The sequence below is a fragment of the Callithrix jacchus genome, chromosome 4, assembly GCF_049354715.1.
Source record: "Callithrix jacchus isolate 240 chromosome 4, calJac240_pri, whole genome shotgun sequence".
Classification (NCBI taxonomy): domain Eukaryota; kingdom Metazoa; phylum Chordata; class Mammalia; order Primates; family Cebidae; genus Callithrix; species Callithrix jacchus.
In genome coordinates this window covers 12677151-12704620 of record NC_133505.1, presented here as the reverse complement: position 1 = coordinate 12704620, position 27470 = coordinate 12677151, and the positions used below count along the sequence as shown (strand labels likewise).

Here is a 27470-nt window from a genome sequence, read left to right as displayed (position 1 = left end):
TTACAGGTATATCTTTCAGGCCACCTTCTGCCGCTCCTATACCATCCTTTAAGGAGCCCAATCTCTGACTTGCCTGTGATAGCCGTTAAAGCTTTGGCTGCATTTCTTTGTATTTTTCTTTCCACATTCACCCAAATAAACTGATCATCACATACCTGTCTTACTTCATCCTGTCTGCTACTGATAATGTTGTCTATACTAGAGCATTCATGCCTGCTTCATAGGCAGGGCAAGGTATTTATAAACAACTGTGTGCTGGGCACAGAGGCTCAGATAATCTGTTACTTAAATAACAAAATTAAACAAGAAGCATTTTTGGAAAATCCTGAAGATCAATTGCTCTAAAATAATTTATATGTGGTATATCTTCCATCTTGAGAGTTTAAGAACTCAGTATTCCCCAATGAAGACACATATTACATAAAAGATCAACTACATAAGGATATCTCATTTGATTATTTAAGATTCTCTGGGCATAAGTATAAGAGAAGACTCTATCCCATGGACACAGGGTGTTCCTCCCCACCCTGTGTGGCTGGGCTTGAGGAAAGATGAAAATGGACCTGGAACACAGGTGGCCTCTCTGGTTCTCATCTCTTTCTGCAGATCAGCATTCTGTTTCTCAGATCCACGTGATGGAATGTGGCTGCCCCACAACTTCCAGGCGTACACATTACAGATCCCCCAGTCAGCAGTCAACTTGCCTTTCTAGTCCCAAGTCCAAAAGTCTATGAAGAGGGCCAGTGCAATGGCTCACCCCTGTAATCCCAGCACTTGGGTGGCCAAGGCAGGAGGACTGCTTGAGGCCAGGAGTTCGACATCAGCCTGGGCAACAAAGCGAGACCCTGTCTATATAAAAAAACAAAAATCAAAAGTCTCTGGAGACAACTGTGTTGGTCCAACTCGGGTCAGTTGTCCATTCAACTGGTGACACAGGCAGAGTTGGGGAGTCATGGCTTCTGGAAGCCCATACTACAGACTGGGTGCAGGTCCGAGAAGCAAGAATCATTGTGAGCAAGGAGTTGCTTCAAATTAATAGCCTTAAAAATCTATTAGGCTACATCAATGGCAGAGAGCTTCTAGGGTAGAGGCCAAGAGGAACAAGAGAGGTTGACAAGACAGATCTCTAGGGAGAGCACCACGGCTTTCACCCATGTTGAAGGGGTACCCAAACCTCCCCATTAACAAGCTTTAAGCCAGCACATGTGCATGCGTGCGTGTGCACACACACACACACACACACATGTAACTCATTTTTTATAATACACAACCATCCTATTAACATGAACTAAATAATCTAAACCATTTAGCTGTTGGGTAATACAGAGTTATAGAGGGCTGTCTGATTTAACAAAATGTGATTGTTAATGAAAAACTGGGAAATTCTGAATCTAAACTTTCATAATAAACAGGCATGAATCCAGCTCTAAGTACATTATACTTTATAAGACCTGATCATTTAAACAGGTTAAATTATAAGAAACAACAACTGCCAAACTCAGAAAAAACTTAAAGAAAAATGTATTCTTAGAATTTGAGAATGTTTTGCTCCATATAGATTGTTTAATTAAAATTTATTTGTTTCTTGATTATTTGTGGTACAGGTTGTTTATTAAAATTTGTTTCTTGATTCTGTTATATATGGAGAAACCATGTGAAAAGGGATGCTAGGATTTGAGTAAAAGACAAGGGTTTATAGTAAAAGCTAATCTTTTATATAACTCTTGGGACCACCTTGAACCCTATGGAAGTGTTATCTTTCTTCAACAATTCTAAATTTCATAAAGAATGTCAGTTTTTCTATGTGTATTATATTTAACATGCATTGCATTAAAATTTTTTTAATTATACAGGTAACACATGCTGATTGGTAAAAAATCTTGCAGTCTTTAGGACACACAGCTATAATCTTTCATACCATAATCTACTCACCAAATGAGCTACTTTAATTTACATCTTTTTCTCCTGAAAAGTTGTATGCCATTTTTAGTAAAAATCTATCATATGATTTATAAACAATTAAAAAATGTATCCATCACATTTTCAGGCCTTAGCATAATTTTCAGTTCCTCAAAAACACATCCATGTGATTTCATTCTATTTATGTCTCATTTACTTTTCTGTAAGTAGATATAACTTTTCAAAAAGATAGTCAATTCCCCAGCTTCTATGTCGTTCTTCAAAAGCATCAACCTTCTCAAGACAATGTATATTGCATATTTTACCTGAAACAAGAAAGAGTAACATGTTAAAATACTATGAAAAATGACATCAGAGGTTCTTTTAAAAATACTTAGAATTGGCTGCACATGTAATCCCAACACTTTGGGAGGCTGAGGTGGGTGGATCACTTGAAGTGGGGAGTTCATGACCAGCTTGGCCAAGATAGTGAAACCCCGTCTCTACTAAAAATATAAAATTAGCCAGGTGTGGTGGTGCATGCCTGTAATCCCAGCTACGTGGGAGGCCGAGACAGGTGAAATGCTTGAACCCAGGAGGCAGAGGTTGCAGTGAGCCAAGATTGCACCATTGCACTCTAACCTGGGCAAAAAGAGTGAAACTCCATCTCAAAAGAAACAAAATCTTCAAATTATTTTAAAAACAGCATATACTAAAGATTTTTCACTTCTTTTTAATCAAAACAAAGGAATGCTAAGGGCAAATATCCTGAACTCTGAATTGTTATTATAACTTTTAACTCCCAAGGGTAAAAATAAATATATCACTGGGTGTGGCAGCTCATGCCTCTAATCCCAGCACTTTGGAAGGCCAAGGCAAGAGGATCAGTTGAGCCCAGGAGTTTGAGACCAGCCTGGGCAATGTGGTGAAACCTCATCTCTAAAAAAAATAATAATAATACAAAAATTAGCTAGGCATTGTGGTTCATGACTCTAGTTCCAGATGCTTGGGAGGCTGAGGTGGGAGGATCACTTGTGCCCAGGGAGGTTGAGGCTGCAGTGAGCTGTGATTGCGCCTCTGCACTCCAGCCTGGGTGACAAAGCAAGATCCTATCTCAAAAATAAATAAATAAATATAAATATACCATCTCTCTAGAAAAGTTTAAATGCTCTTAACATAAAGTATATGGCGCATATATATATATATATATATATATATATATATATATATATCATATTTACAGAGATTAGTTCCTTTTCTAAGATAAAACAATTTTCAATGAAATATTGAAATTTTTATTGTAAATTTTCTATTGATCTCCGTCTTTTAAATTTTATATACATACTCTAGATACTAATAAATAATATACTAATTGTTCACAACAGTTTTTTTTTTTAGATGGAGTCTCATTCTGTCACCCAGGCTGGGGTGTACTGGCATGATTTTAGCTCACTGCAATCTCTGCCTCCTGGGTTCAAGCAATTTTCATGCCTCAGCCTCCCAAGTAATTGGGACTATAGGTGCATGCCATCACACAGGCCTAATTTTTGTATTTTTGGTAGAAATGGGGTTTTGCCATGTCTCAGTTTGCCAGGCTGGTCTCAAACTTCTGGCCTCAGGTGATCTGCCCATCCTGGCCTCCCAAAGTGCTGGAATTACAGGCATGAGCCACTAAGTGCAGCCCAAAAGAGTTAACTTGACTTTATTTAAAAAGTTACAGCATAAGTCCACAAACTTACCAAACAACCTTTCAATTTCAGCTTGTGGAACATAAAATGGTGGACCTAGGTAAAAGAGAAATACATTCTCAGTTTGTTTCTAGTGACCTGGGGGTACTTGTTCTATATACAACTTCATTATCCAAATAGGTGATGATGTGGCATGTTCTTATAATTCTTCTTTTACAGAGCTCATACCAAAGAAATAAACTGGCTTACTGAGAGGAGGGCAATGTTACATACCCATCATAACCATCTTCAGCTAAGATGAGACAGCTAAGCCAGTCAAGGGACTTAGGCTCATTGAAATCAGAGTGGAGTCCATCACCGGATTCCTTTGGGGTTTCAATCATGTTCCGACATATTGATTTTCTACCAACTCGTGCACTCACCTACATTTTATATACTCCTCCCGCTCTGCTGCAGGATATAGACCATGAGGAAGCTGAGCTTCTGCCACTTCTAAGAGCAGTGTTCTCAGCCTCCACCTCCAGACAGGACCTGTTGTGTTTTCTTCCCTAAGGTTCTTCATTAGGTCTCCTATTCATGAATGGAGTTTAAATCAGATTAGCAGAGCTAACCTCTGCCTCTATTAATTTCTATTTCCCTTTGATTATCTTAGATTTAATTAGGGATGCTACATCTCATCTTTTAATTAATTTTTAAGACCTCAATTTATTCAAACAGAACAAAATACTGGCCGGGTGCAGTGGTTCACAACTGGAATCCTAGCACTTTGGGAGGCTGAGGAGGGCAGATCACCTGAGGTCAGGAGTTTGAGACCAGCCTGCCCAACGTGGTGAAATGTTATCTCTACTAAAAATATAAAAATTAGCTGGGTGTGATGGCATAGGCCTGTAATCCCAGCTACCTGGGAGGCTGAGGCAGGAGAATCACTTGAATCCAGGAAGCAGACGTTGCAGGGAGCTGAGATCATACCACTGTACTCCAGCCTGGGCAACAGAGTGAGACTGTGTCCCAAAAACAAAACAAAACAAAACAAAAACAAAAAATACTAACATATGTAAATATTTGCAAACAAGCATGTAAAAAAGCTCAGTTAAAAATCAAAAAGGAGATTCTTACAAATTAAGTCTGTGTATTTCTCCCTTTACAAGTCCAGCCATGACAAAGGTTAAGTTTCAATGTTTGAATGCATTAAAATCAGTCCAGAGGAAAACATACCATCGACAGATTCAAAACAAATAGTTATAAAAGAATGCAATAGACCAGGCGTGGTGGCTTATGCCTATAATCCCAGCACTTTTGGAGGTTGAGGCGGTGGATTGCCTGAGATCAGTAGTTCACGACCAGCATGGGCAACACGGCGAAACCTCGTCTCTACTAAAATACAAAAAAAAGTTAGCTGAATGTAGCAGCATGCACCTGTGATCCCAGCTACTCAGGAGGCTGAGGCAGGAGAACTGCTTGAGCCCAAGAGGCAGAGGTTGCAGAGAGCCAAGATTACGCCATTGCTTTCCAGCCTGGGTGACAGAGTGAGACTCTGTCTCAAAAACAAAACAAAACAAGACAAGAATGCAATAGATAGATTATAAAACTTTAGAAATTAAAAAAGGACAATAATTTAGAGCTTTTCCTGCACAACTCCTACCTGCCCAAGTTCACTTCTCACCCCGTGCTGCTATGAGGATGTGTTGTGTATGTGAAGGCATCTATCTGCTCAACACATCACTACCCGTGTGGGTGATATGGATATGCAATATCCAACCACATTTCTCCTTCCTTACAATATGACTCATGACATTTTTCTTCTATATCAGGATTATCCATTTCCCCCCCTTCTATAGTCTGAGTTGTGAATGGCAAACAAAATGGGAAAGGAATACAAGAAAATTATGTACAATATAGGAAGAGAAAAAAATGCTTATTCCCATTAGCAAAAAATGGAATCTCTCCATGTATATATGCAGTATGCTTCCTGTGAGATAAATTAGGAGAAAAACAAATCTTATCCATGTCAGAGAATTGATATTAAGAAACTAGGCAACTGGTAAAAGAAGAAAGAGGCCGGGCATGGTGGCTCACACCCATAATCCCAACACTTTGGGAGGCCGAGGCGGGTGGATCACAAGGTCAAGAGATCAAGACCATCCTGGTCAACATGGTGAAACCCCGCCTCTACTAAAAATACAAAAATTAGCTGGGCATGGTGGCGCATGCCTGTAGTCCCAGCTACTCAGGAGGCTGAGGCGGGAGAATTGCTTGAACCCAGGAGGTGGAGGTTGCGGTGAGCCAAGATCGTGCCATTGCACTCCAGCCTGGGTAGCAAGAGCAAAACTCCGTCTCAAAAAAAAAAAAAAAAAAAAGAAAGAAAGAAAGAAAAAAGAAAGAAACACCCAACAACATTACCTGGATGTTTAGTTGGATCATAAGAAAGAACACACATGAGATACTGAAACTTCTTTCCCAGGAGGAATGACATTATCTCTGCATAGCTAAAAAGAACACAAGAAGGCATTTGTTACATTTCTCTACACAGACAAAGGCTGGAGGGACAAAAGGCAGGGAAGGAAGCCAGAAGTTGCTTTCACTGCCTTTACTGAGTTTAACTCTCCTAATAATCACAAGAGGTTGATTTTCATTTTAAAAGTGAGAAACAGGTTTAGCAAATTATGGCCCCTGCCTAAGGTGGAAATTGGTCCAGAAGGGAATCAAATCGAGGCCTGCTTCCACCAGTTTATCGGAGCAGAAGACATCACATAAGGGTGGGCAGAGGCTCCTTCTGGCCTGATGTGGTACTCCAGGGCCTGCCGACCTTGGATGCCTGTGTGCTCCAGGGCAGTCATTTCTAGAACAGGCTGGGTGTCAGAATCACCGGGGTGCTTGTTTAAAGAAAAGATGTGGTCGGTTTGCTGTGGGGCCTGGGATGCTGCAATTTAACAAATATCCTGGGCGACTGGGACCTCTCCAGGTGCCTTATGTAAGAGAAAACACCATTCTTTTCTTCTATTTAATTAGAGAGAAATGAAAATAACATGCGCGCCAAAAAAAAAAAAAAAAAAAAAAAAAAAGGTGGCATGAAATTAAAGCTCTGCAAGTGTGGCGTCAACCATGAGTACAATGAAACTGTCCTTGGAGTAGAAGCCTCAGGGGGCCAGGTCTGATTGGATCAGAGTGGGAAGCTGATGCTAATGGGACCCATCAACAGACTAAGCAGAAGTCAGGGCCAAACCAGATACAGACAGTGAGTTGACCAATCAGATGACTCACCTGGAAATTGAATTAAGAGACCAAAGAGGAAGTGCTAATTAGCAGTGGTCCTACTGAAAGCTGGAGTTGTGTTGTACTGCTATTGGAGCAAGGAGGCTGAGGGTTGAAGGCAAGTCAGCTGGTGGAAATGGAAATGGAGGAAGCTGAGGGATAAGGAGAGGACAGGAGATGCAGGCAGGGAAGTAGAGACGCCATGAGAGACAGGCCAAGGACAAAGATGGATACTCTTCCCCACTCTGAGGAAGGAGCCTGGGCTCTTGGCACTCCATTTTCTAAAGAGCCTGGCTAGACTGTGATCTCTGTCTAGAGGTTTGTGAGAAACTGGTGAGGCTAATGTGGAGATTAGGAGTGTGGACTCTGTGAGATGCCCAAGCTCAAACCCCAGCCTTTCTGACTGGCTATGTAAGCTTGAAAAAATTCTTAACCTATCTGTGCCTCAGTTTCCTCACCTATAAAATGAGGATAAGACTAGTAACCACCTCACAATTTGTGAGAATTCAACAGTGGATCACTCTTCCCTGTAGGTGAAAACCAGACCAAAGCAAACTTTTGAACAGAAACTGTTACTTCTTAACTTTCTGATTCTTCTTTTTCAGAAGAAACTTGCTGTCCCCATGAAGGCCATGTCTGACTGGTTTGGCAGGGTTTCCTAGGACTGAAAGACTTCATTCCTCTTAGAACGTGAACTTTTTCTCTCTCAACCAGTCTCAAAAAATCCAGAAAAATGAGGTGTGCCCTACTGGTTTACGTTAGGCAAGTACTTGAGAGTCACAGCAGAAAATATATTAGTACTTGACAATGTGCACTCTAAGCAGAAGACACCCAGTCCTAACGAGAGCACCTGGATGATGTGCTAATGTAGTAAATACGGCGTACCAGCATGTAGATAAAGAACTAAGATAGTAAGTACCAGCACATACATAAAATACTAAGATATGGCCTTGCGTGGTGGCTCAGGCCTGTAATCTCAGCACTTTGGGAGGCTGAGGGGAGCAGATCACCTGAGGTTGGGAGTTTGAAACCAGCCTGACCTACATGGAGAAATCCCATCTCTACTAAAAACACAAAATTAGCCAGGCATGGTGGCACATGCCTGTAATCCCAGCTATTCAGGAGGCTGAGTCAGGAGAATTGCTTGAACCCTGGAGGTGGAAGTTTTGGTGAGACGAGACTGTGCCATTCCACTCCAGCCTGGGCAAGAAGCGTGAAACTCTGTCTCAAAAAAAAACCTTAAGATACTACCAGTACATAGTAAAGTAATATCGCCCTTGCTCAGAGTGCAGTTCACATCTTCCATTCATTTATTCAAAAAACATTTATTAAGCTCTTATTAGATGCTAAATATATACTATGCCAGACACTGGGGAAATAACTGACCTCAGGTGATCCACCTGCCTCGGCCTCCCAAAGTGCTGGGTCTGATCTTGGTCTGCACTTGGTGACTTTCAGTTTGCTTCCCACTGCTTGGTGGATTTTACCATGCCAACCAGAGCCTGTAGAAAGACTAACCTCTAAGGAGTGGATGAACATCTTTAGGGAGTGGGAAACATCTACAAATTTAGACATTACCAGATGGGGTTTCGTATACAAATGCGTCTTACGGGGACAGAGGTCTCCTTGATATTTTGAGTTGTGAAACGACACTGATGTCACACGGAAAATGCAAAGCACACACTGGATACGTGATGAGGATGTCTGAGAAAGAACAGCACTGAAAATATAAAGATTGTCAGAGCAAATGCCATGTATAATAATTCAGTCATTTTCCCCATCTCTGGCATAGCATATATTTAGAGCATTGCAGGAACTTAGTAAATATCTATTGAATAGCTGAATGAAAGTAACAGAATTTATCATTAAAGATTTGATTTTTCTTTCATAAAATTTTTTTTCGTTCTGGTAGGACAAATATTGACAAATTTTGCGTAAGAGGAGAGCAAAAGGCCACGGATGGTGGTTCCCTGGGAAATCATGACTTTTCCTTTTAGGCACGCGGGGAGGGTGGGAGTTCCAGGAAAGAGATAAAGGAGGGGCGGTGACAAACAGGGGGAAACAGGAGCATAATACTTAAGATGTGACATGGTCTAATTTACAAAGATTAGGTTTGGCAATAAGCCTTACTGATGAAACAATTTTTAAAAATAAAAATCTTATTTCACTGATGTGAAGCCTAACCTTTTTTTTTTTTTGAGACGGAGTCTTGGTCTGTCGCCCAGGCTGAAGTGCAGTGGCATAATCTTTGCTCACAGCAACCTCCACCTCCCAGGTTCAAGCGATTCTCCTGCCTCAGCCTCCCAAGTAGCTGGAACTACAGGTGTTTGCCACCACGCCAGGCTAATTTTTGTATTTTTATAGAGACTCAGCTTCATTATGTTAGCCAGGCTGGTTTTGAACTCCTAACCTCATGACCCACCCACTTCGGCCTCCCAAAGTGCTGGGATTACAGCCATGAGCCACCACGCCCAGCCTCCTTTTTGGCCAAGTGATGAGTCTGTTCATAAAACTAAATAGTTCAATATTTGCATGCTGTATCCAAGTAAGTATATAAATGACATTATTCGAATTGAAAAAGTATATAGATGTGGTCACATTCTACTTAGCATGCTTCTTCATATTTTAATTTTATTTTCTAAAAAGACTGGACATAATAAGAATGGTCACCAAAAACAGCAATAACAAATGCTTCAATAATAACAGCTCTTATTTATACAGTTCTTTAGAGATGACAAGATACTTCCCACATATTTCATTTCTTTCAATTCTCACAACAATCCTTTGAGGTAGTCTAACAAAGGAATCATGAGTGTTGACTTTATTTTATTTTATTTCATTTTTTTGAGATGGAGTGTCACTCTTGTTGTCCAGGCTGGAGTACAGTGGCACGATCTTGGCTCACTGCAACCACTGCCTCCTGGGTTCAAGTGATTCTCCTGCCTCAGCCTCCTGAGTAGCTGGGATTACAGGCTACCACACCAGCCTAATTTTTGTATTTTTAGTAGAGATGGGGTTTCACTGTGTTGGCCAAGCTGGTCTCAAACTCCTGACCTCAGATAATCCGCCTGCCTCGGCCTCCCAAAGTGATGGGATTATAGGCGTTAGCCACCGCTCCCGGCCACAGGTGTGGGCTTTAAAGCCAAATACTCTGGTTTTGAATCTCAACTCTGTCACATACCAGCTAACTTTGGACAAGTAACTTAATCTTTTTGTTCTCAGTTTCCTCATCTGTATAATGAAATGGTAGCTTATACTTCACATAATTAAATATTAAACCACATAAACTATTTTGATTTTTTTTTTTTCTTTTTAAATATTTTAGAGACAAGGTCCTGCTCTGTCATTCAGGTTGGAGTGCAGTGGTATGATCATAGCTCACTGCAGCTTTGAACTTCTGGGCTCATGCTCCTGCCTCAGCCTCCAGAGTAGCTGGGACTACAAGCACGTACCACCACAGTCGGCTAATTTTAAAAATATTTTGTAGAGGTGGCATCTTGCTTTGTTGCCCAGACTGGTCTCAAACTCCTGGGCTCAAGTAATCCTCCTGCCTTGGCCTCCCGAAGTGCTGAGATTACATGTATGAGCCACCACACCCAGCCTACATAAAGTATTTTGAACAATACGTGGCATAGGCAAGTGACCAGTAAGTATTATCTGGTTCTATCAGTGGAGGTGGTGAGGACTGTGTTAGTATCACAGAAATATTCCCATTTTGCAGGAGTAAACCAAAGCTTAGAGAAGCTGAATACTTGGACCAAGGCCACACAGCTTGAAAGTGATAGAGCCGGCCAGGTGCCGTGGGTCACGCCTGTAATCCCTGCACTTTGGGAGGCCGAGGTGGGCAGATCATGAGGTCAGGAATTCAAGACCAGACTGGCCAACATGGTGAAACCCATGGTGAAACTAAAAAATACAAAAATTAGCTGGGCATGGTGGCTCGTGCCTGTGATCCCAGCTACTTGGGAAGCTGAGGTAGGAGAATTGCTTGAACCGGGACCCGGGAGGCGGAGGTTGCAGTGAGCCAAGATCATGCTACTGCACGCCCACCTGGGCTACAGACGGAGACTCCAACTCAGAAAAAGAAAAAGGAAAAGAAAGTGATAGAACCACAAGCCTTATAGCCTTTTTACCCGGGTCTCTACAGCCAAATCCTATACTTTTTAAACAAAGCTGATATTGGATTTAGGTTTTTATGAATTCCCAATATAATAAGGTATTTCAAACTCATAAAAAGTCTAGCTGATTTTCTAGAACCCAGAAAAATTATAATATACTAAAAAATTAAGAAGGCTAAAAAAAAGAAAAAGAAAAATTACTTACCATTTGCGATCACCTGGATTAATGGCAACTAATGCTCCTCTGTCCCATATCCTGTCAAATTTGCCAATATTTGTCCTACCAGAAAGAGAAAAACATTTTATGGGAATAAAATCTTTAACAAGATGAACAACGCCCTCATGGTGCATGCTGGTACTTCACCAACTGTCAAGGTATTATAATTTCAGGTCTGCTTTTCCTCATAAAGTCCTTATGTGTGGACCTGGGTGTGGAGAGCTATCTATCCCGTCATGGTTTTAGGAGCCTGTGGCAGCAGCCTCCTCATCCTGTTATAATGTAGTGGCATGAAGAAGGAACAAAGGACAGTGTGTGACAACTCTGCTCCCAGCCTCTGGCTCAGGTACCAGGGACTTTCAGGAGATGAGCTCTCACCTCCCTACACCACTTGAAATTCATTTCTATTATAGGCTCACGTGCAAGGTAGAAGACACTGTTTCACTCACCTTTCTTTTTCCCTAGCTGCCTCAGTTTCCCATAGTTTGGGAGCTAACCAAAGACAAAACACATTAAAGTGTGCAGACAAGTGTGTAATAAAAATATCTGCAGAACAGACATTCAAAAAAAAAATGCTTTGAGGATGTTACACAAGTGGAGGAGAGTGATGGAGAGACCCCCGCTCCCACGCCTGCACTGTCTAGCAAGCATTCAGGTTTTTAAAGGTGCAGATGTAGTATTCATTCCTACCTGGGAAGATCAAAAATGCTGCAACAGTACAATGAAATGTTCCCCGAAGAACTCTGTAACGAAAGAATGAAAAAAATTTTTTTTTTTTACTTACTTAGTACTTACTTGAATAGTCAAGGAAAGAGGGCCCAAGCAAAGCAAAGATGCTAGAGAAAGAATGTGTTAATTAAACAGAAGGAAAGTAAATCATTTTACTGTACTTTACTGACACCTTATTTTTTTCTTTTAAAACATGTGTGGGGTTCTTTTGGGCCAAGTCAGAGGAAGATCATAGAAGACAACCTTGAAGATCAGTTGGCTGTTATTCACTTCAGAGCTTGCTATAAAATTCTAGCAATGTTTCCATCAGTGGAGTGATTTTTTTTTTTTTTTTTTTTTTTTGAGACAGAGTTTTGCTCTTGTTGCCCAGGCTGGAGTGCATTGGCGCAATCTCGGCTCACCACAATCTTCACCTCCCGGGTTCAAGCAATTCTCCTGCCTCAGCCTCCCTCGTAGCTGGGATGACAGGTGCCCACCACCACATCCAGCTGATTTTTTGTGTTTTCAGTAGAGACGGGGTTTCAATATGTTGGCCAGGCTGGTCTTGAACTCCTGACCTCAGGTGATTCACCCTCCTGAGCCTCCCAAAGTGCTGGGATTACAGGCATGAGCCACCGCACCCGGCTAAGCAGAGTGATATTTTTACTCTGTTAAAGATAAATCTGCAGGTCAACCAATTACCAGGCAAGGTGATATTGAAAAGTCAGGTATTTTAAGTTATTCAAGAAATGTGCAATCGTGCTGATTCTTCCATTTTCACTCATTCATTCAGCCAATGAGCATTTATTTGCCAAGCACCTAGTAGAAAAGACACCTATCCTGGGTTCTAGAGAGTAGATTTGAATTCGACACAGTCTCTGACCACAGTGAGTACAGACAAGAGCAAAGAAGTATGGGCACAGAGAAACATTACAGTCCAGAATGGCCTGTTGTGTTATGGTTCTGTGCCTGCGAACTATGTGAACATAGGAGGCAGAGCAGGGGCCTGTCTGGAAGCATCAGGAAGACCGTGGACCCAGGCCCTACCTGATTCCAGCTCTATCTGTCACCATGCTTCAGGAAGCACGGCCAGGCTAGGCAGGTAACTCTCATCTCTTCCCTTGGTACTCTGTGTCTTTATACTTAGCTCCATGCATTACAAATAGCTTAATCTCTGTTTCTCTTCTCTCCTTAACCAATAGATTTTTTTTTTTTTTGATGGGAGGCTGTGTTATCTTTTCAACATTGTAGGCAGAGTCTGGCACATGTTAAAATACATGTTAATGAAAATAGAAAAAAACCTAAAAACTTGAATACAGAGAGGCTTTGACCTCAGCTTTTATATATGTATGTCTATATCTATTTAGGTAGCTATCACCTGTATTTTTTTTTTTTTTTTGAGACGGAGTTTCGCTCTTGTTACCCAGGCTGGAGTGCAATGGCGCGATCTCAGCTCACCGCAACCTCTGCCTCCTGGGTTCAGGCAATTCTCCCGCCTCAGCCTCCTGAGTAGCTGGGATTACAGGCACACGCCACCATGCCCAGCTAATTTTTAGTAGAGACGGGGTTTCACCATGTTGACCAGGATGGTCTCGATCTCTTGACCTTGTGATCCTCTCACCTCAGCCTCCCAAAGTGCTGGGATTACAGGCTTGAGCCACTGTGCCCGGCCTATCATCTGTAGTTTTAAGACCTTGCTCCTTATACTATATAATGGCTAGGGTGAATATGTGTGCTAAATAGAAACCATCAGACACATATATGGTATCTGTACAATACTCAGGCTGAGAAACATTTTTGTGGGGCTATGGATGCAATTATTTACCCAAATCAAAACAAACCTTAAATACTTTGGCTCCAGGAATTTCGGTGATTGGTTCTTCTGAGTAAGAAAGATTCTGCTCTGTAAAAAATTCTCGTATCGCCAGTTCACTGATTTCCACACCAATTACACTGTGTCCCCGGTCTGCAAACCTACATAAAATCATAAATTTACACTTAAATTATGTGTTCAAATGACTAAATAAAGGGTTATATTGGAGTAAGCATATATTTTCTTTAATTTAAAGGCATTTCTATGAATTCAGGTTCACAGGATTTCAAAGAACATGCAGGAAAGCAGATCTATATTTTCAAACCTTTGGAAAATTATGTGTATCTTTTTTTTTTTTTTTTTTTTTTTTAGACGGAGTTTCGCCCTTGTTACCCAGGCTGGAATGCAATGGCGCGATCTTGGCTCACTGCAACCTCCGCCTCCTGGGTTCAGGCAATTCTCCTGCCTCAGCCTCCTGAGTAGCTGGGATTACAGGCACGCGCCACCATGGGCAGCTAATTTTTTGTATTTTTTAGTAGAGACGGGGTTTCACCATATTGACCAGGATGGTCTCGATCTCTTGACCTCGTGATCCACCCGCCTCGGCCTCCCAAAGTGCTGGGATCACAGGCGTGAGCCACCGCGCCCAGCTGTATATCTTATTTTTTATGTATGGAACAGTTGGAATGTAATGATAGATATATAATTTAAAATACTGATTTAATACAAATTGATTTGACTAGAGGAAATGCTTTTCAGTTTCTTTAAAGCAGTACTGTCCATTAAAAAGTTTTCTGCAGTGATGAAAATGTCTGTATCTGTGCTGTCCAATAAAACAGCCATTAATCATGTTGGCTCCTTGTGACTGAGGAACTGAATTTTAAATTTTATTTAGTTTACATTTAAATGGCCACATGTGGCTAGTAGCTACTGTATTGAAGTGAACAGGTCTGGGACATTAGCACTCATTTCTATACTAATCTTGTGGTTTCCATTTGCTTAAAATAAACACTATCTAAAAATTTGTATATTTTTTCATATACAAATAGTTTGTTTTTTTTTTTTGAGACAGAGTCTTGCTCTGTTGCCCAGGCTGGAGTGCAATGGCACAATCTCGGCTCACTGCAACCTCCATCTCCAGGGTTCAAGCGATCTCCTGCCTTGGCTTCTCAAGTAGCTGGAATTACAGATGCCTGGATTACAGCCAGCTAATTTTTGTATTTTTAGTAGAGACGGGGTTTCATCAGGCTGGCCAGGCTGGTCTTGAAATCCTGGCTTCAGGCAATCTGCCTGCCTCGGCCTCCCAAAGTGCTAAAGTGCTAAAGTGCTGGGATTACAGGTATGAGCCACTGCACCCAGCCTTTTCCTGGTAATTTTGAGAAAAAGCTTCCTCAAAAAAAAAAAATTTTTTTTGAGACAGAGTCTCACTCTGTCACCCAGGCTAGAGTGCAGTGGCACAATCTCAGCTCATTGCAACCTCCACCTCTTGATTTCAAGCGATTCTCCTACCTCAGCCTCCCGAGTAGCTGGGATTACAGGTGTGCACCACCACACCTGGCTAAATTTTGTATTTTTAGTAGAGACGGGGTTTCACCATGTTGGTCAGGCTGATCTCGAACTCCTGATCTCAAGTGATCTGCCTGCCTCAGCCTCCCAAAGTGCTGGGAGTACAGTCCTGGTAAGTTTTATAATGAACAGAATTCAGTCTCAAGATCTTGGACTCAAGACAAAACATTACCAGTAGCACAAGTACCTAGGCACAGTTATGATTTTATGTACAGTGAAATAAAAACATAGTTCTGCTATAATGCAACATGTGCCTTTCTGAAATCACTGCACTTCGCTAAATCATGCAACAAAAATCACCATGCTAGTGGGGAAAGTCAGGGCACAGCATTTAAAACCTTTGTTAGTGCCACATTAAAAAAACCCAAAAACCAGGAACCTAATAGTAACAGTTTTACACATGCTAAATGGTTGAGAAATAGATAAATACTACAATAGGGCACTTCACTGTGAAAAAGATCTGATGTTTACTGAGGTAGCTGGGAGATGTTTGTGCATTCTGTCTATCCTAAGGCTTCCTGTAGATGAAATCACACCCAAGCAAATATGAAATTTATTTCATGCTCAGATTGTTCCCTAATGTATCAACTGAGTTAGAATTCAGTTTTGAAACAAGTATAGCAGGACTGACTGTACCTTTTGTCTACAAAAGAGAATATGCTTTCAATGTGGGCAGAGGATGAACTGTTTAGTTGTAAAATGAAACATATTAATAACTTGTCTTTCATCTTTCATATTTCCTAGGGTATTTGTAAACATACAGGGAGTTTTAAAATTCTCCATACATTTTTTGAAGTTATAAAATGTAAACAAAAACGTTATTCAGATTAGCTGCATGCATTTTTATTTCCCATTTGACAGATGGAAGAATGAAGCATAGCCTACTACAACCTGGAATAAAAACAAAGTAAGGACATGCACGGTGCCTTACGCCTGTTATCATAGCACGCTGGGAGGGAGGATCTCTTGAGCTCAGGAGTTCAAGGTTGCAGTGAGCTATGATCATGCCACTATACTCCACCATGGGTGACAGAGTGGGACTCTCCCAAAAAAACAAAAAACAAAACCTAAATATCTTAAACATTTCATTTTAATGCTTTTTGTCCTTACCTCATGGTCAGTTTTTCTATTCCCATCTGATGTCTGTAGAGACCTCAAAACACAGATCAGTTACATAAATGAAAAACCATCTATTACCATAACTTAACTTCTTACATGTAATTACAGTAGCAAAAGTTCTGATATATATATATATATATATATATATATATATATATATATATATACACACCTGTATTTACATACACATATTTGGAGACGGAGTCTCACTCTGTTGCCCAGGCTGGAGTGCATGGGATCACCGCAACCTCTGCCTTCTGGGTTCAAGCAATTCTCCTGCCTCAGCTTCCTGAGTAGTTGGTATTATAAGCATGCGCCGCCCTGCCTGGCTAATTTTTGTGTTTTTGGTAGAGATGGGTTTTCACCATGTTGGCCAGGCTGGTCTCAAACTCCTGACCTCAAGTGATCCACCCACCTTCACCTCCCAAAGCGCTGGGATTAAAGGCATGAGCCACCTCACCCGGCCAGTTGTGATATTTTTGGTAACATTTTTATTACAAATGGCTTTAGACCCCAAATATTCAACAATCACATTTAATTGGCTATTTCATACCATTTCCCAATGTTGCCTCCAAACCCGTTTGTACTGCATTGTTACTATTTACGATGACATTGTGTGACAGTCTGTTTATAGAGTTAATATTTTTTTGAGGGTAGTTTTGAAAGTAACTATCTCTTGTGGCTCAATGAGTTGGTTCAAATATAGGTGTAATGATATAGTTTAAATATTCTCTATTTCATGCCCACACTTGAATCTTAAAGTCAGAGCAGCCATCTAATAAAGGCTCTCAGCTACAGTCGAGTGTGGGCTGGCTGCAAAAATTCTATCGTCTCTACTTGAAAATCAGCTCCCAAAAAGTACATGCATACTCTCTGTTAGTCACAGATATTTATATTTAAAACAGACCATTTTTAAGTTTTTACATTTTACATTTACTAATCTTTTATTTTTAATTTATTTTTTGAGGCAGGGTCTCACTATGTTGCCCAGGCTAGTCTCAAATTCCTGGGCTCAAGAGGTTTTTCTGCCTCGGCCTCCCAAAGTGCTGGGATTACAGGCAGGAGCCACCACACCTGGCCCATTTACTAACCTTTACATACATTCTTTTTTCTTTTCTGCTCAGTGATCAAAGTGTTCAACATTCAGGCTTATAAATAAATACACATCTTCGCAGGTCTGATTGTATCTGTATATTATCATTACAACAGAGTGCTGTATAGAGAACAATGTCAAGGTGACTTTAGGGCAACTCACAGTAAAAGTGTCTTGTTAAAGTGAATTCTCTTTGTAGAGAATGACTCACAAGAAATAGTTTCTTAATCACTGGTTTTATAACAACAATTCATGACAACAGAAACTCCTGTGTTCCCTGACGGGAGGGGAAGGTTGAGCCGAACTGTGGACTATGAACCCCGTCCTGCCAAAAAGCTACAATTCATTTTGAATTTCTCTGTACACCACCATTTCAAATATCTAAAATTAACTTAGCTAAATACCAAAACCATCTACAAAAACTGAACCACGTACAAGGATCTAGGAAATGTAAGCCGGAAGGCTGGTTTTTCTCCCCACCATTGGTTCCACACTGATTTTTAAATGTCAAAACTCAATCCAGAAAGACTAGGTCATACCTGTTTCTGTTGTTTCTTACTGTTTGAGAATATAATTTACAATTATATACACATCACTAATAGAAAAATAAGGAATTCCTGTGTATTTCCTAAAAATGGAGTTTTTAAACTCACAGCCTGTTGAATCATCCAAAGAATTCATCATGACAAGAGAATTGTGTTAATGTTTATCTGCTCATACCATTTCATCTCAACTGCTTTTCCGCAGAGAGGAAAAAATACTCTCAGTCCACTCTTGCCTTTAAGAAAAGTATCTAAATGCTTCTTTAGTAGCCTAAGGAGAAAAAACAAAATTTAGGAAAATTGTATCATAAGTGAACACTTTCCATTCATTATTTCACTTAATATTCCCAACAAACTTAATAAGCAGATATTATTAATTATTATCATCTCCAGCTTCCATATGAAGAAATAGTTATGTAACTTGCTCAGACAAACACCCAGTCAGTGGTAAATCTGACTTATACCTAGGGCTTTCCTGATTAGCAATTAAAAATACATTTTTTTCCTTGGGTGTGTTTTGAACGTTATTAATATTATTATTTTTGAGATGGAGTCTCGTTCTGTTACCAGGATAGAGTACAGTGGCGCAATATTGGCTCACTGCAACCTCCACCTCCCAGGCTCAAGTGATTCTCCTGCCTCAGCCTCCCAAGTAGCTGAGATTACAGGCACATACTACCACGCCCAGCTAATTTTTGTGTTTTTTTTAGTACAGACGGGGTTTCACTATGTTGGCCAGGATGGTCTCCACCTCCTGACCTCGTCATCCGCCCGCCTTGGCCTCCCAAAGTGCTGGGATTACAGGCATGAGTCACTGCTCCTGGCCAAAAATTCTTTATTAATTCTCTTAATATATTCTATGTTGGGGTGATGGAGCCTCTGGAGCCATGGATTTTCAATATTTGTTTCCTGTAAGTTCTCTAAACACGTACTCAAACCTTAGAAGTAAATCTGAGAAGTGTTAACTCTTGTAGTTCTTGTAATTCCCTCTGTGGAGATGTGGCTCTTCTAAGGCCATCCACATGACAGAGATAACCCAATATTTCTGGGATGATGAATGCGGCCCCCATATAGGCACGGAGGAAGGAGAGCTAAGCAGAATCCTGGCACAATTAGGGCTTGGAGAATATCTCAGTTTATAGTGTTACCACTTAGTTATTTCCCTTTATACAATCCTCTGTATATAATCGTATATTAGTTCTTAGAATGAGTGCCTAAAGAATATCTCACCACTCAGTTATTTCCATATACATATATCTTAGTTCATAATCGGAGGAATGCCTAGAGTAGACACAGTACAGAGTATGAATTAAGGAATAAGCAGCTTATAGCTGGAGAAATGTCTGGAGCAGACACAGTGCAGAGCATGATTTAAGGGGAAAACAGTTATACCAGGACAAGAATCCATGGCCCAGGCAGCAGCATTCAGTATTGTAGATACCCGCTTGTATGATAGGTTTGGGGCGAGAGCCACTCCTCCTGATAAAGGAGTTGTAGGACCTTGCTCCAGTTCTTGTGGAAGGCTACCCTCAGACTGGCAATCGCACCTTGGTGACTGTGAACTTTATCAGCTCTTGTTACTGTACTCGCTCAAAAAGCATTCTCTTATAGAACTCACTGGAAGCTGCCAGCAGGTGGCGTAGACCCTGACAGCTCTGTCACTGCTGTGTGACTCAAAGCATCCTCCCATAAATCTTCTTAGAAGTAGCTTGCCCATAGATAGAGGTATTGCACACTGCACCCTCTTCACTGCACACGGCCCACCTCCATGCCTCGGTGACCTAATGGGAGTGGACCCCTTGCTGTGTACTGTCCACCTCCTAGCCTAGGTGACCTAATGGGGGTGGACCCCTTGTTTTATTGCTTACAACCCTATCACTATCCTTAAAGATGACTTCACTCACTGCCCTGTCCCCTAACCTATACACAATAAATACACATGCTTCTGGACATTCGGGGACTTGCCTGACTCCGCTCATAGGTGGCATCGCCCCCCAGAGCCCAGCTGCGTTTTCCTTGTACTTCTGTGTCCTGTCTCTTTATTTATCGGATCCTGTGCCTCAGCACAGCATAAGGGACACCCCGTGACCCTGTGGGGCCCTCAGCCCTACAATGATGACAATGTCATCTCCTGGGGAGATAGGTGTGGCTGCCCAGAACAAGGAATGTCTGTAACGACCACTTAGCACTGGTCCAATGACTAATTGCTATGAAGACTACTAACTACTACAACGCACAACATCCTAGCTTACTTTTTAATTTCTCGCAACTTCTCTTCTCCCACCACAGGGATTTTTTTTTTTTTTGACGGAGTCATGCTGTGTCCCCAGGCTGGAGTGCAGTGGCATGCTCTCAGCTCACTGCAACCTCCACCTCCCAGGTTCAAGCGATTGTCCTGCTTCAGCCTCCTGGGTAGCTGGGACTACAGGTGTATGCCACTACACTCAGCTAATTTTTGTATTTTTAGTAGAGATGGGGTTTCACCGTGTTGGCCAGGATGATCTTGATCTCCTGACCTTGTGATCCACCAGCTTCGGCCTTCCAAAGTGCGGGGATTAGAGGCGCGAGCCACCACGCCTGGCCAAGGTCATTCTTTAGCATCTGAACACATCCTATTGGAAAGCAAAGTCAGACACTGCTGGTTTTCAGTATAAAGAATCGTAAATATCAACATTGCTTGAGCACCTGTTGTAGGTATAAATATGCATGACCAATACATACATGGTGCAGGGGATCAGAGAACCTATTTTATAAATCTAAGATGTTATCAGTTGTAAGTCACACCATTATCTACACACTGTGGAAAGAAAAGACACTGCCAATTAAATTACATCATGCCGTAGATGTGCTGTGATTCAGAGACACAAAAATGTGGAGAATTAAATGTGCATCTTAAAAATTAGTCAAATAAGATATACTTATATTATTATTTCTATCTCAAAGTCAGCTTCTGATAGAGCATTTCCCTATTCACGAAATATTTCTTACTGATGTCCTTGTTCCTGATGAAAAGCAGTGTTGTGGTTCACCCACTTGTCTTGCCATTCTTCCAGAGTTAGTACTTGGTTTTTCTGTACCTCAGTATTGGGGTACTCTTCAACATCAAGTGAAGTTCTTGTACCATCCATAGTTTCATAGACACCTTTGTCTTCCAAGAGTACGTCTTCTGTGCCTAAGTGGAAAATATTTGCAATGTTGTCATTTAAGGTCATTGGAATTCTATGGATGAGCTAAATGAAAACCTATTATTCTTGGCAGTATAACATTTTAAAAATATTTTTCTTTTTTTTTTGAATTTTTGTTTTTATTTTTGAGATGGAGTCTCACTCTGTTGCCCAGGCTGGGGTACAGTGGTATGATCTTGGCTCACTGCAACCTCTACCTCCTGGGTTCAAGTGATTCTCCTGCCTCAGCCTCCCAAGTAGCTGGGATTGCAGGTGCGCACCACCACGCCCAGCTAATCTTTCTTTCTTTCTTTTTTTTAGAGACAGGCTCTTGCTCTGTCATCCAGGCCAGGGACCTTGGCTTACTGTAAGCCTCAACCTCCTGGGCTCAAGCGATCCTCCAACCTCAGCCTTTCAAGTAGCCGGGATTGTGGGACTTCAGGTACACACCACCACACCTGGCTAATTTTTGTATTTTTTTTTTATAGACATGGGGTCTCATTTTGTTGTCCAGGCAACAAAAAACTCCTGGGCTCAAAGGATCCTTCTGCTTTGGCCTTGCGAAGTGCTGGGATTACAAGTGTGAGTCACTACCTAGCCATTATAATATCCAATAAAAAGTGATACAAAAAATTACTTTCAGTGAGTCTGGTGGTAGAGGCATACCCCTTACACATTACAAGAAATCATTAAATAAACGAAATGATATCTTAACACTAATGTTTCCTCCACTCTGACATCGCAATCATCAACACAGAAGATTTCTGTGACCAAATGTGGGGATTTCCGCCCCCCCGCACACCAAATATTGGATACCAGTTGGGTGTCTTCTAATGTAATTCTGACATTACCTATCTGGAGATAGCATTGGATTCTATATGTTGAGGGCTTAGTCTCTAAGACATCCCCCTCACTTAGACACCAGTCACAAGTCCAGGCCTCGATCAGCTTCAGGTTGTGGTTCCCACAGCCTCCACTTTGGGTTTGCTTAATTTGCTAGAGTGAATTACACCCGGAGTACTTAGCTACCTTTGCATGTTTACTATCAAGGATACTGTGAAGGATATAGATGAAGAGATGTGTAGCTCCAGGAACCTTCACCTGTTCAGCTATTAGGAGGCTCTCCAAACCCCATCCTCTTGGGTTTTTATGTAAGCTACATAAAGTTTTAATATAAGCTTTATGTAGGCATAATTGATTAAATCACTGGCCACTGGTGATCGACCAACTTTCTATGTACTCACTACTAATTCAACTCTAAATCCTGCCAATTGTCCCAATTTCCTGCCGATACACTCTCAATCTCTCCCATCATATTCTCTCAGTTTCATCTTGGAGAATTCTCTCCTGGAATCTGCCCTGACCACTCTCTATTCTGGTAGACAGCTAGCTTTCCGGGATTTCTCTTCGTCATCATTCTGGAGATTTCCTTCTTGTCTGAATATCCTGCTTTCTTTATTTCATGTCTTACTCTTTTTGGTGGTTGTTTTTTAGTGACCACCCTTGCACTGGTGAAGCCTCCAGAGCTTCCTGAAAGAGTGCAAGGAAGAAAAATATTGTTTTCCGATTTTGCATGTATAAAACAAGGTTGGACTATTCCTCATCCTTGATGTATAGGTCTGCTGGGTATCAAATTCTTGGTTCGAAGTGTGGGGGCCATAGGCTGTTCGCACCCTAAAGGTTTAGTGAAAAATCACGCCCACCTCAGCCTCCTGAGTAGCTGGGATTACAGGTGCGCATCAACACATCCAGCTAAATTTTAATAGAGATGAGAGTTGACCAGGTTGGTCTCGAACTCCTGGTCTCATGTAATTTGCCTGTCTCGGCTTCCCAAAATGCTGAGATTCCAGGCGTGGGCCATTGAACTTGGCTGTCCCTCTGCTTTTTTATTTCTCTTTCTGGGACCCCTGTTATTTGTCTATAGAGTCTTCAGAGATGGTATGGTAAATTCCTCATTTTTTTTTCTATTTCTATTTTTCTATATCTTCATCTTTTTGTACTATTTTCTGAAAGATTTACCTTAATTCTCATTTTTCAAACTTCTTCTCTTTTTTTTTTTTTGCTATCAATCTCCCAGTGCTTTGGGCAACCGAGGTGGGAGGATGGCTTGAGGCCTGGAGTTTGAGACTAACTTGGGCAACATAGTGAGACCCTTATCTCTACAAAAACAGTTTAAAAATTGGCCAGGCATAGTGGTGCATGCCTGTAATCCAACCTACTCAGGAGGCTGAGGCAGGAGGACGGCTTGAGCCTAGGAGTTTGAGGCTGCAGTGAGCTATGACGGTGCCAGCGCACTCTAGCCTAGGCTACAGATCAAGACCTTGTCTTAACCACAACAACAACAACAACAACAAAGAATAGGTACTAAAATGAATAAAGGCAAAGAATGTGGGTGGGGCTTAGACGGTAGGGTGATGTGAGTGATTTCATTTGGAAACCTAGATGTATTTATGTTTCCTTTTCTTTTTTTTTTTTTTAGAGGCAGGGTCTCACTCTGTCACCCAGGCTGTAGTGCAGTCACACACTAAGCCTCAAACTCCTGGGCTCAAGTGATCCTTCTGCCTCAGCCTCCAAAGTAGTTAGGACTGCAGGTGCACACCCCCATGCCCAGCTAATGTCTTTATTTTCCTTGTGCTAGTCATACTTTCCATAGATGGATCTCCCAATTCCTGTCTTCAAGATTTAGTCATTGGAGCCACTGTTACATACTCATACAGGAAAAGAAGAAGAGAAGTGGGTGAGGGTCCCAGCATCCAGTTTTCTGTATTCAATTAATCCTCCTGTTTTCTGAATACCCCCACGCTTAACTGTGTATTACATCTTCTCAATCTGGACACTCTCTGTTTTATCCTTTCCAGAGAATAAACTCCCAAAAGCCTGTTGGTGTGGTGAGAAGTACACACCTGGCTGCAAGAAATTGAGAAAGGGATCGGGAGACTTAGCCTGTTCTGAACTAGCATTTCAAACAATCCTCCTTGTTTCAACCATACTCTCACACTTCATGGAGGTACTGTCATGGTGCTAATCCTGAGCATCTGGGGATTCTGTAATGAGAACTGAACTGCTCAATGGCTTTCCTCATTGCTGGTTTAGAAGTCAGCTTCCTTGAAGTTGCAAAATCCTTTCTCACTCATCTATTTGACTTTCCAAAATTTTATTAATTCTGTCTCTCCTGTCCCTGCTATCTTAATACTTTATGCCTTAAAAAACAATCCTGTTATTTTCAGGAGGGAGCAAAAACAAATTAAAGTAGATACTGAACTGTGGTTCAATATCCTATCTCTACTCAATACATTTGTATTTTCAAATAATTTTCTATAGCTTCTTATTTTGCATGGGAAATGCACACTAGGGAAACTGAAAAAAGACATGTAGAATGCAAACCACCAATAAAATTCAAAGCCTCTCAACTGGTTGAAAGCACACTTTCTTTTCTTTTTTTTTTTTTTGAGATGGAGTTTTGCTCTTGTTGCCCAGGCTGGAGTGCAGTGGCACGATCTCAACTCACTGTATGCTTTCTTGGCTAACGGGACTGCAGAATAACCTTGAAAACTGGGTTCTGGGCCAAGAGCAGATAGAGCGTCAGATACAACTCTGTACCTCTTCTCTTGCTAACCACAATTAGACTTTGTTCCCTAAGGGCTTAACAGAAACGAGTCCTTTCAAAAGATCGTACCTCTGGAATCAACCAACCCCTAGATGCTGCTCCTCCTTTTGTGCCTGATAGGCATCACAGACCAGAGTGGTTCTGGCCAGTCTATTGAGAATGCACAGTAAGGGTTTTTTTTTTTCTGTCCTCTGCTTCACCTTTTGAGGTAGGAGGGTCAAAAACTCCATCCTCTGACTGTGCTAACACCGCCATTTTTTGTGCATGCTACATATGGGTACCTTTCCTTCTTTCATAAATATTCATGAGTCATCCTACAGCTTACTGAATATGTATATTTGGCCACCTTCCTCAGCATAAATTCTGGTTCCCTTTGCCTGTCCCTGGAAGTGTCAGTTTCTGGCTTCTGGCTGGAGGCTACACTGCTTAGCCAGTCAGAATGGCTACCTTACAGTCTGAAACCATTTATGAGAAATAGAGTTCTCCTTTGTAAATTATGAACTTCTCATTCCTCAGCTGTCAGGCCATAACTGCAGATCCATCTGAATGTATGAGGAAAACATCTGTCCTTTCAATGTCAACTTTGCAATATTAAGGACAATATAACACCATAATTCTAACATTCCCTTTAAATCATTAGTGAAACTAGTTTGGATTATACTAGCATGCTATTATTGATTGGTCTATTTAATGATCCATCTGTGAAATAGCAAACACTGCATAAAAGCACATATTTCAGGAAAATTTCCCCTTTTATTGCCAAATTTGACCTCAGTATGCTTAGGATATAGGAGGAGGTATTTCTCTCATTACTTGGAAACATGAAATTCACTTCTTAGCAAACATTTGTAGAAATGGCTTTTGCAAGACCCTGATGGTATCAGGAGGTGACTCTCCGACTTTTCTGAGAGGTCAACAGAAAGTATCTGATTTATATTGGGTACAGAAAAACAAAAGAATGTTGCAGTGTTCTCATCTTCATTTTCATTCAGAAACTCCGGAACCTAAATTCAAGGTTTCATAAAACACTTCTCTACTCAAAAGAGAAGCATAATCTTTATCATAAAGCTGCAGCAGCCTGGAGAAGCACAACTCTATTCCTTTCACACAAACCTGAACTAAGTGAATAACAAAATCATGTGCGTAACTTAATCACATCTTAGTTGTTTGTTTTTGAGACGGGGTGTCCCTCTATCCCCCAGCTGGAGTGCAGTGGTGCAATGACACTACCATCGCCAACACTGGGGCTCAAGGGATCCTCCCACTTCAACCTCCTGAGTACCTGGGACTACAGGGGCGCGCCACCATGCATGGCTAGTTTTTAAATATTTTGTGGAGACAGGGTCTCGCGATGTTACCTAGGCTGGTCTCAAACTCTTGAGCTAAACGTCTTAGCTGTTCTAACAATTTCTCAGCACAGACTCCACTTGTACACACCATTTCTGGAGAAATAAAGTTTGTTTCTATAACAAAAAAAGTGCACATGACAAGAATTAAGGAAGGGAAACTTTACAATAATTCTTGCTCACAAACAGAAAGTGTAGATGTGCTCCTTTGGTGCTCTAAGTCTTCAAGTTGTTTTAGTCTCTGTTCTCACCTTTTCAAAAGTTTCTGCTTTGGTTTTATTTTTTCGTTAAATTGAAGAGAAACTTCCCTAAATTCCACAAATCTTAAAAGAGTGTGACTCGGTGAATTTTTTTTTTTCATAGGCATACACCTGTGTAACCACCGCAGAGCAAGAGATAGAATATTTATAGCACCGCAGGTTCCCACATCACCAGGGAATCACTCACTATTTGCCAGTACTTCTCTCTTCCTAAAAATCATTAATACACCACGCTGGGGAAAAAAACCGAAAGCTCCTTTCTGTAATATAGAAATCTGAAAAATTAGCCAAGCATGGTGCAGGGAGCCTATAGTCCCAGTTACTGGGGAGGCTGGGGAGGGAGGATCACTTGAGCCCAGGAGTTCCAGGTTACAGTGAGCTATGATTGTGCCACTGCACACTAGCCTGGGCCACAGAGGGAGACCCTGCCTCTAAAAGAAAAAAAGGAAGAAAAAAACATCGCTAAAACACAGCAATGCTTTGGAGGCACTTTAAATCCTGGACCTTGGATTCAGGTCTTTTACAGCCCGTCGTGGTTATTCCGTTTCCCCTCTGCTTTCTGAACCTCACTTCATAGGGCCGATCGCCGGGCTGTCCATGCTTGTAAGGATTCCCGGGAGTCCTAGCACAGGCGCATACACTCCCAGCATATGGTTCAGTTTCTCACCCGCACCCTCTGAGCCCTGGGGAGCCTACCTCTTTTACGGCGGGTCGCCTGCCCTTGCCTCAGCCACCGCCAACCTCCCCAGGGGCGGTAACTCTCTGCCAAGGCCGTGGTCCACAGGGGCGGGTACCTCCCGCCTCCGTCACCTCTCTGCCCCCGCCCCGCCTCTTTTCCCGCGCCCCGCCTCTTTGCCGCGCCCCGCCTTCGCCCGCGTCCTCCTCAGTTCCCGGCCCCTCCCCCGCACCCCGTCTCCACGCCCGCCCCGTACCTTGTTGCACAGACTCCGCCCTCTTCCCCAGGCGCCGGGTTTGCGCAGCGGCGGAAATGGGCAGGGCGGAGCGAGCGCCGCGGCTAAAGCGAAGGCGGGGACCCAACCCATCCCTGGTCCCGCCGGCTCCTCCCACCCCGGGTCAC

The 27470-nt window shown here is 41.8% G+C and overlaps 2 protein-coding genes across 13 annotated transcripts in view; one reads left to right on the top strand and one right to left on the bottom strand.

Annotated features, from left to right (window-relative positions):
- The window catches only part of KDM1B (lysine demethylase 1B), a 105834-nt gene that overhangs the window by 7245 nt on the left and 71119 nt on the right, over positions 1–27470 (top strand). The gene's annotated exons all lie outside the window — the stretch shown is intronic.
- Positions 1428–27461, bottom strand: TPMT (thiopurine S-methyltransferase). Of its 8 annotated transcripts, none has more exons than XM_035294811.3 (10): positions 27325–27383; positions 21004–21187; positions 18194–18286; positions 13724–13856; positions 11865–11917; positions 11163–11237; positions 5988–6073; positions 4010–4157; positions 3639–3683; positions 1428–2225 (listed from the first exon to the last, which is right to left on the bottom strand). In XM_035294811.3, the coding sequence occupies exons 2-9, from the start codon at positions 21141–21143 to the stop codon at positions 3656–3658; spliced, it is 756 nt and encodes a 251-aa protein (XP_035150702.2). In that variant the 5' UTR covers positions 21144–21187; positions 27325–27383; the 3' UTR covers positions 1428–2225; positions 3639–3655. The 8 variants fall into 8 exon arrangements, 7 of the variants coding, with proteins under 7 accessions (XP_035150702.2, XP_035150701.2, XP_035150704.2 ...); XM_035294810.3 differs by lacking the exon at positions 27325–27383 and adding an exon at positions 27089–27174; XM_035294813.3 differs by lacking the exon at positions 27325–27383 and adding an exon at positions 27089–27174 and having other exon boundaries at positions 21093–21187.

Coding starts and splice junctions, on each gene's coding strand:
- TPMT (XM_078368259.1), bottom strand. CDS start 27,435: ATGGGTTGGGTCCCCGCCTTCGCTTTAGCCGCGGCGCTCGCTCCGCCC. Junction 18,287..21,092: donor AAGAGTACCCCAATACTGAG/GTACAGAAAAAC, acceptor TTTTCTCCTTAG/GCTACTAAAGAAGCATTTAG. Junction 13,857..18,193: donor AAAGCAGTTGAGATGAAATG/GTATGAGCAGAT, acceptor GATTTTATGTAG/GTTTGCAGACCGGGGACACA.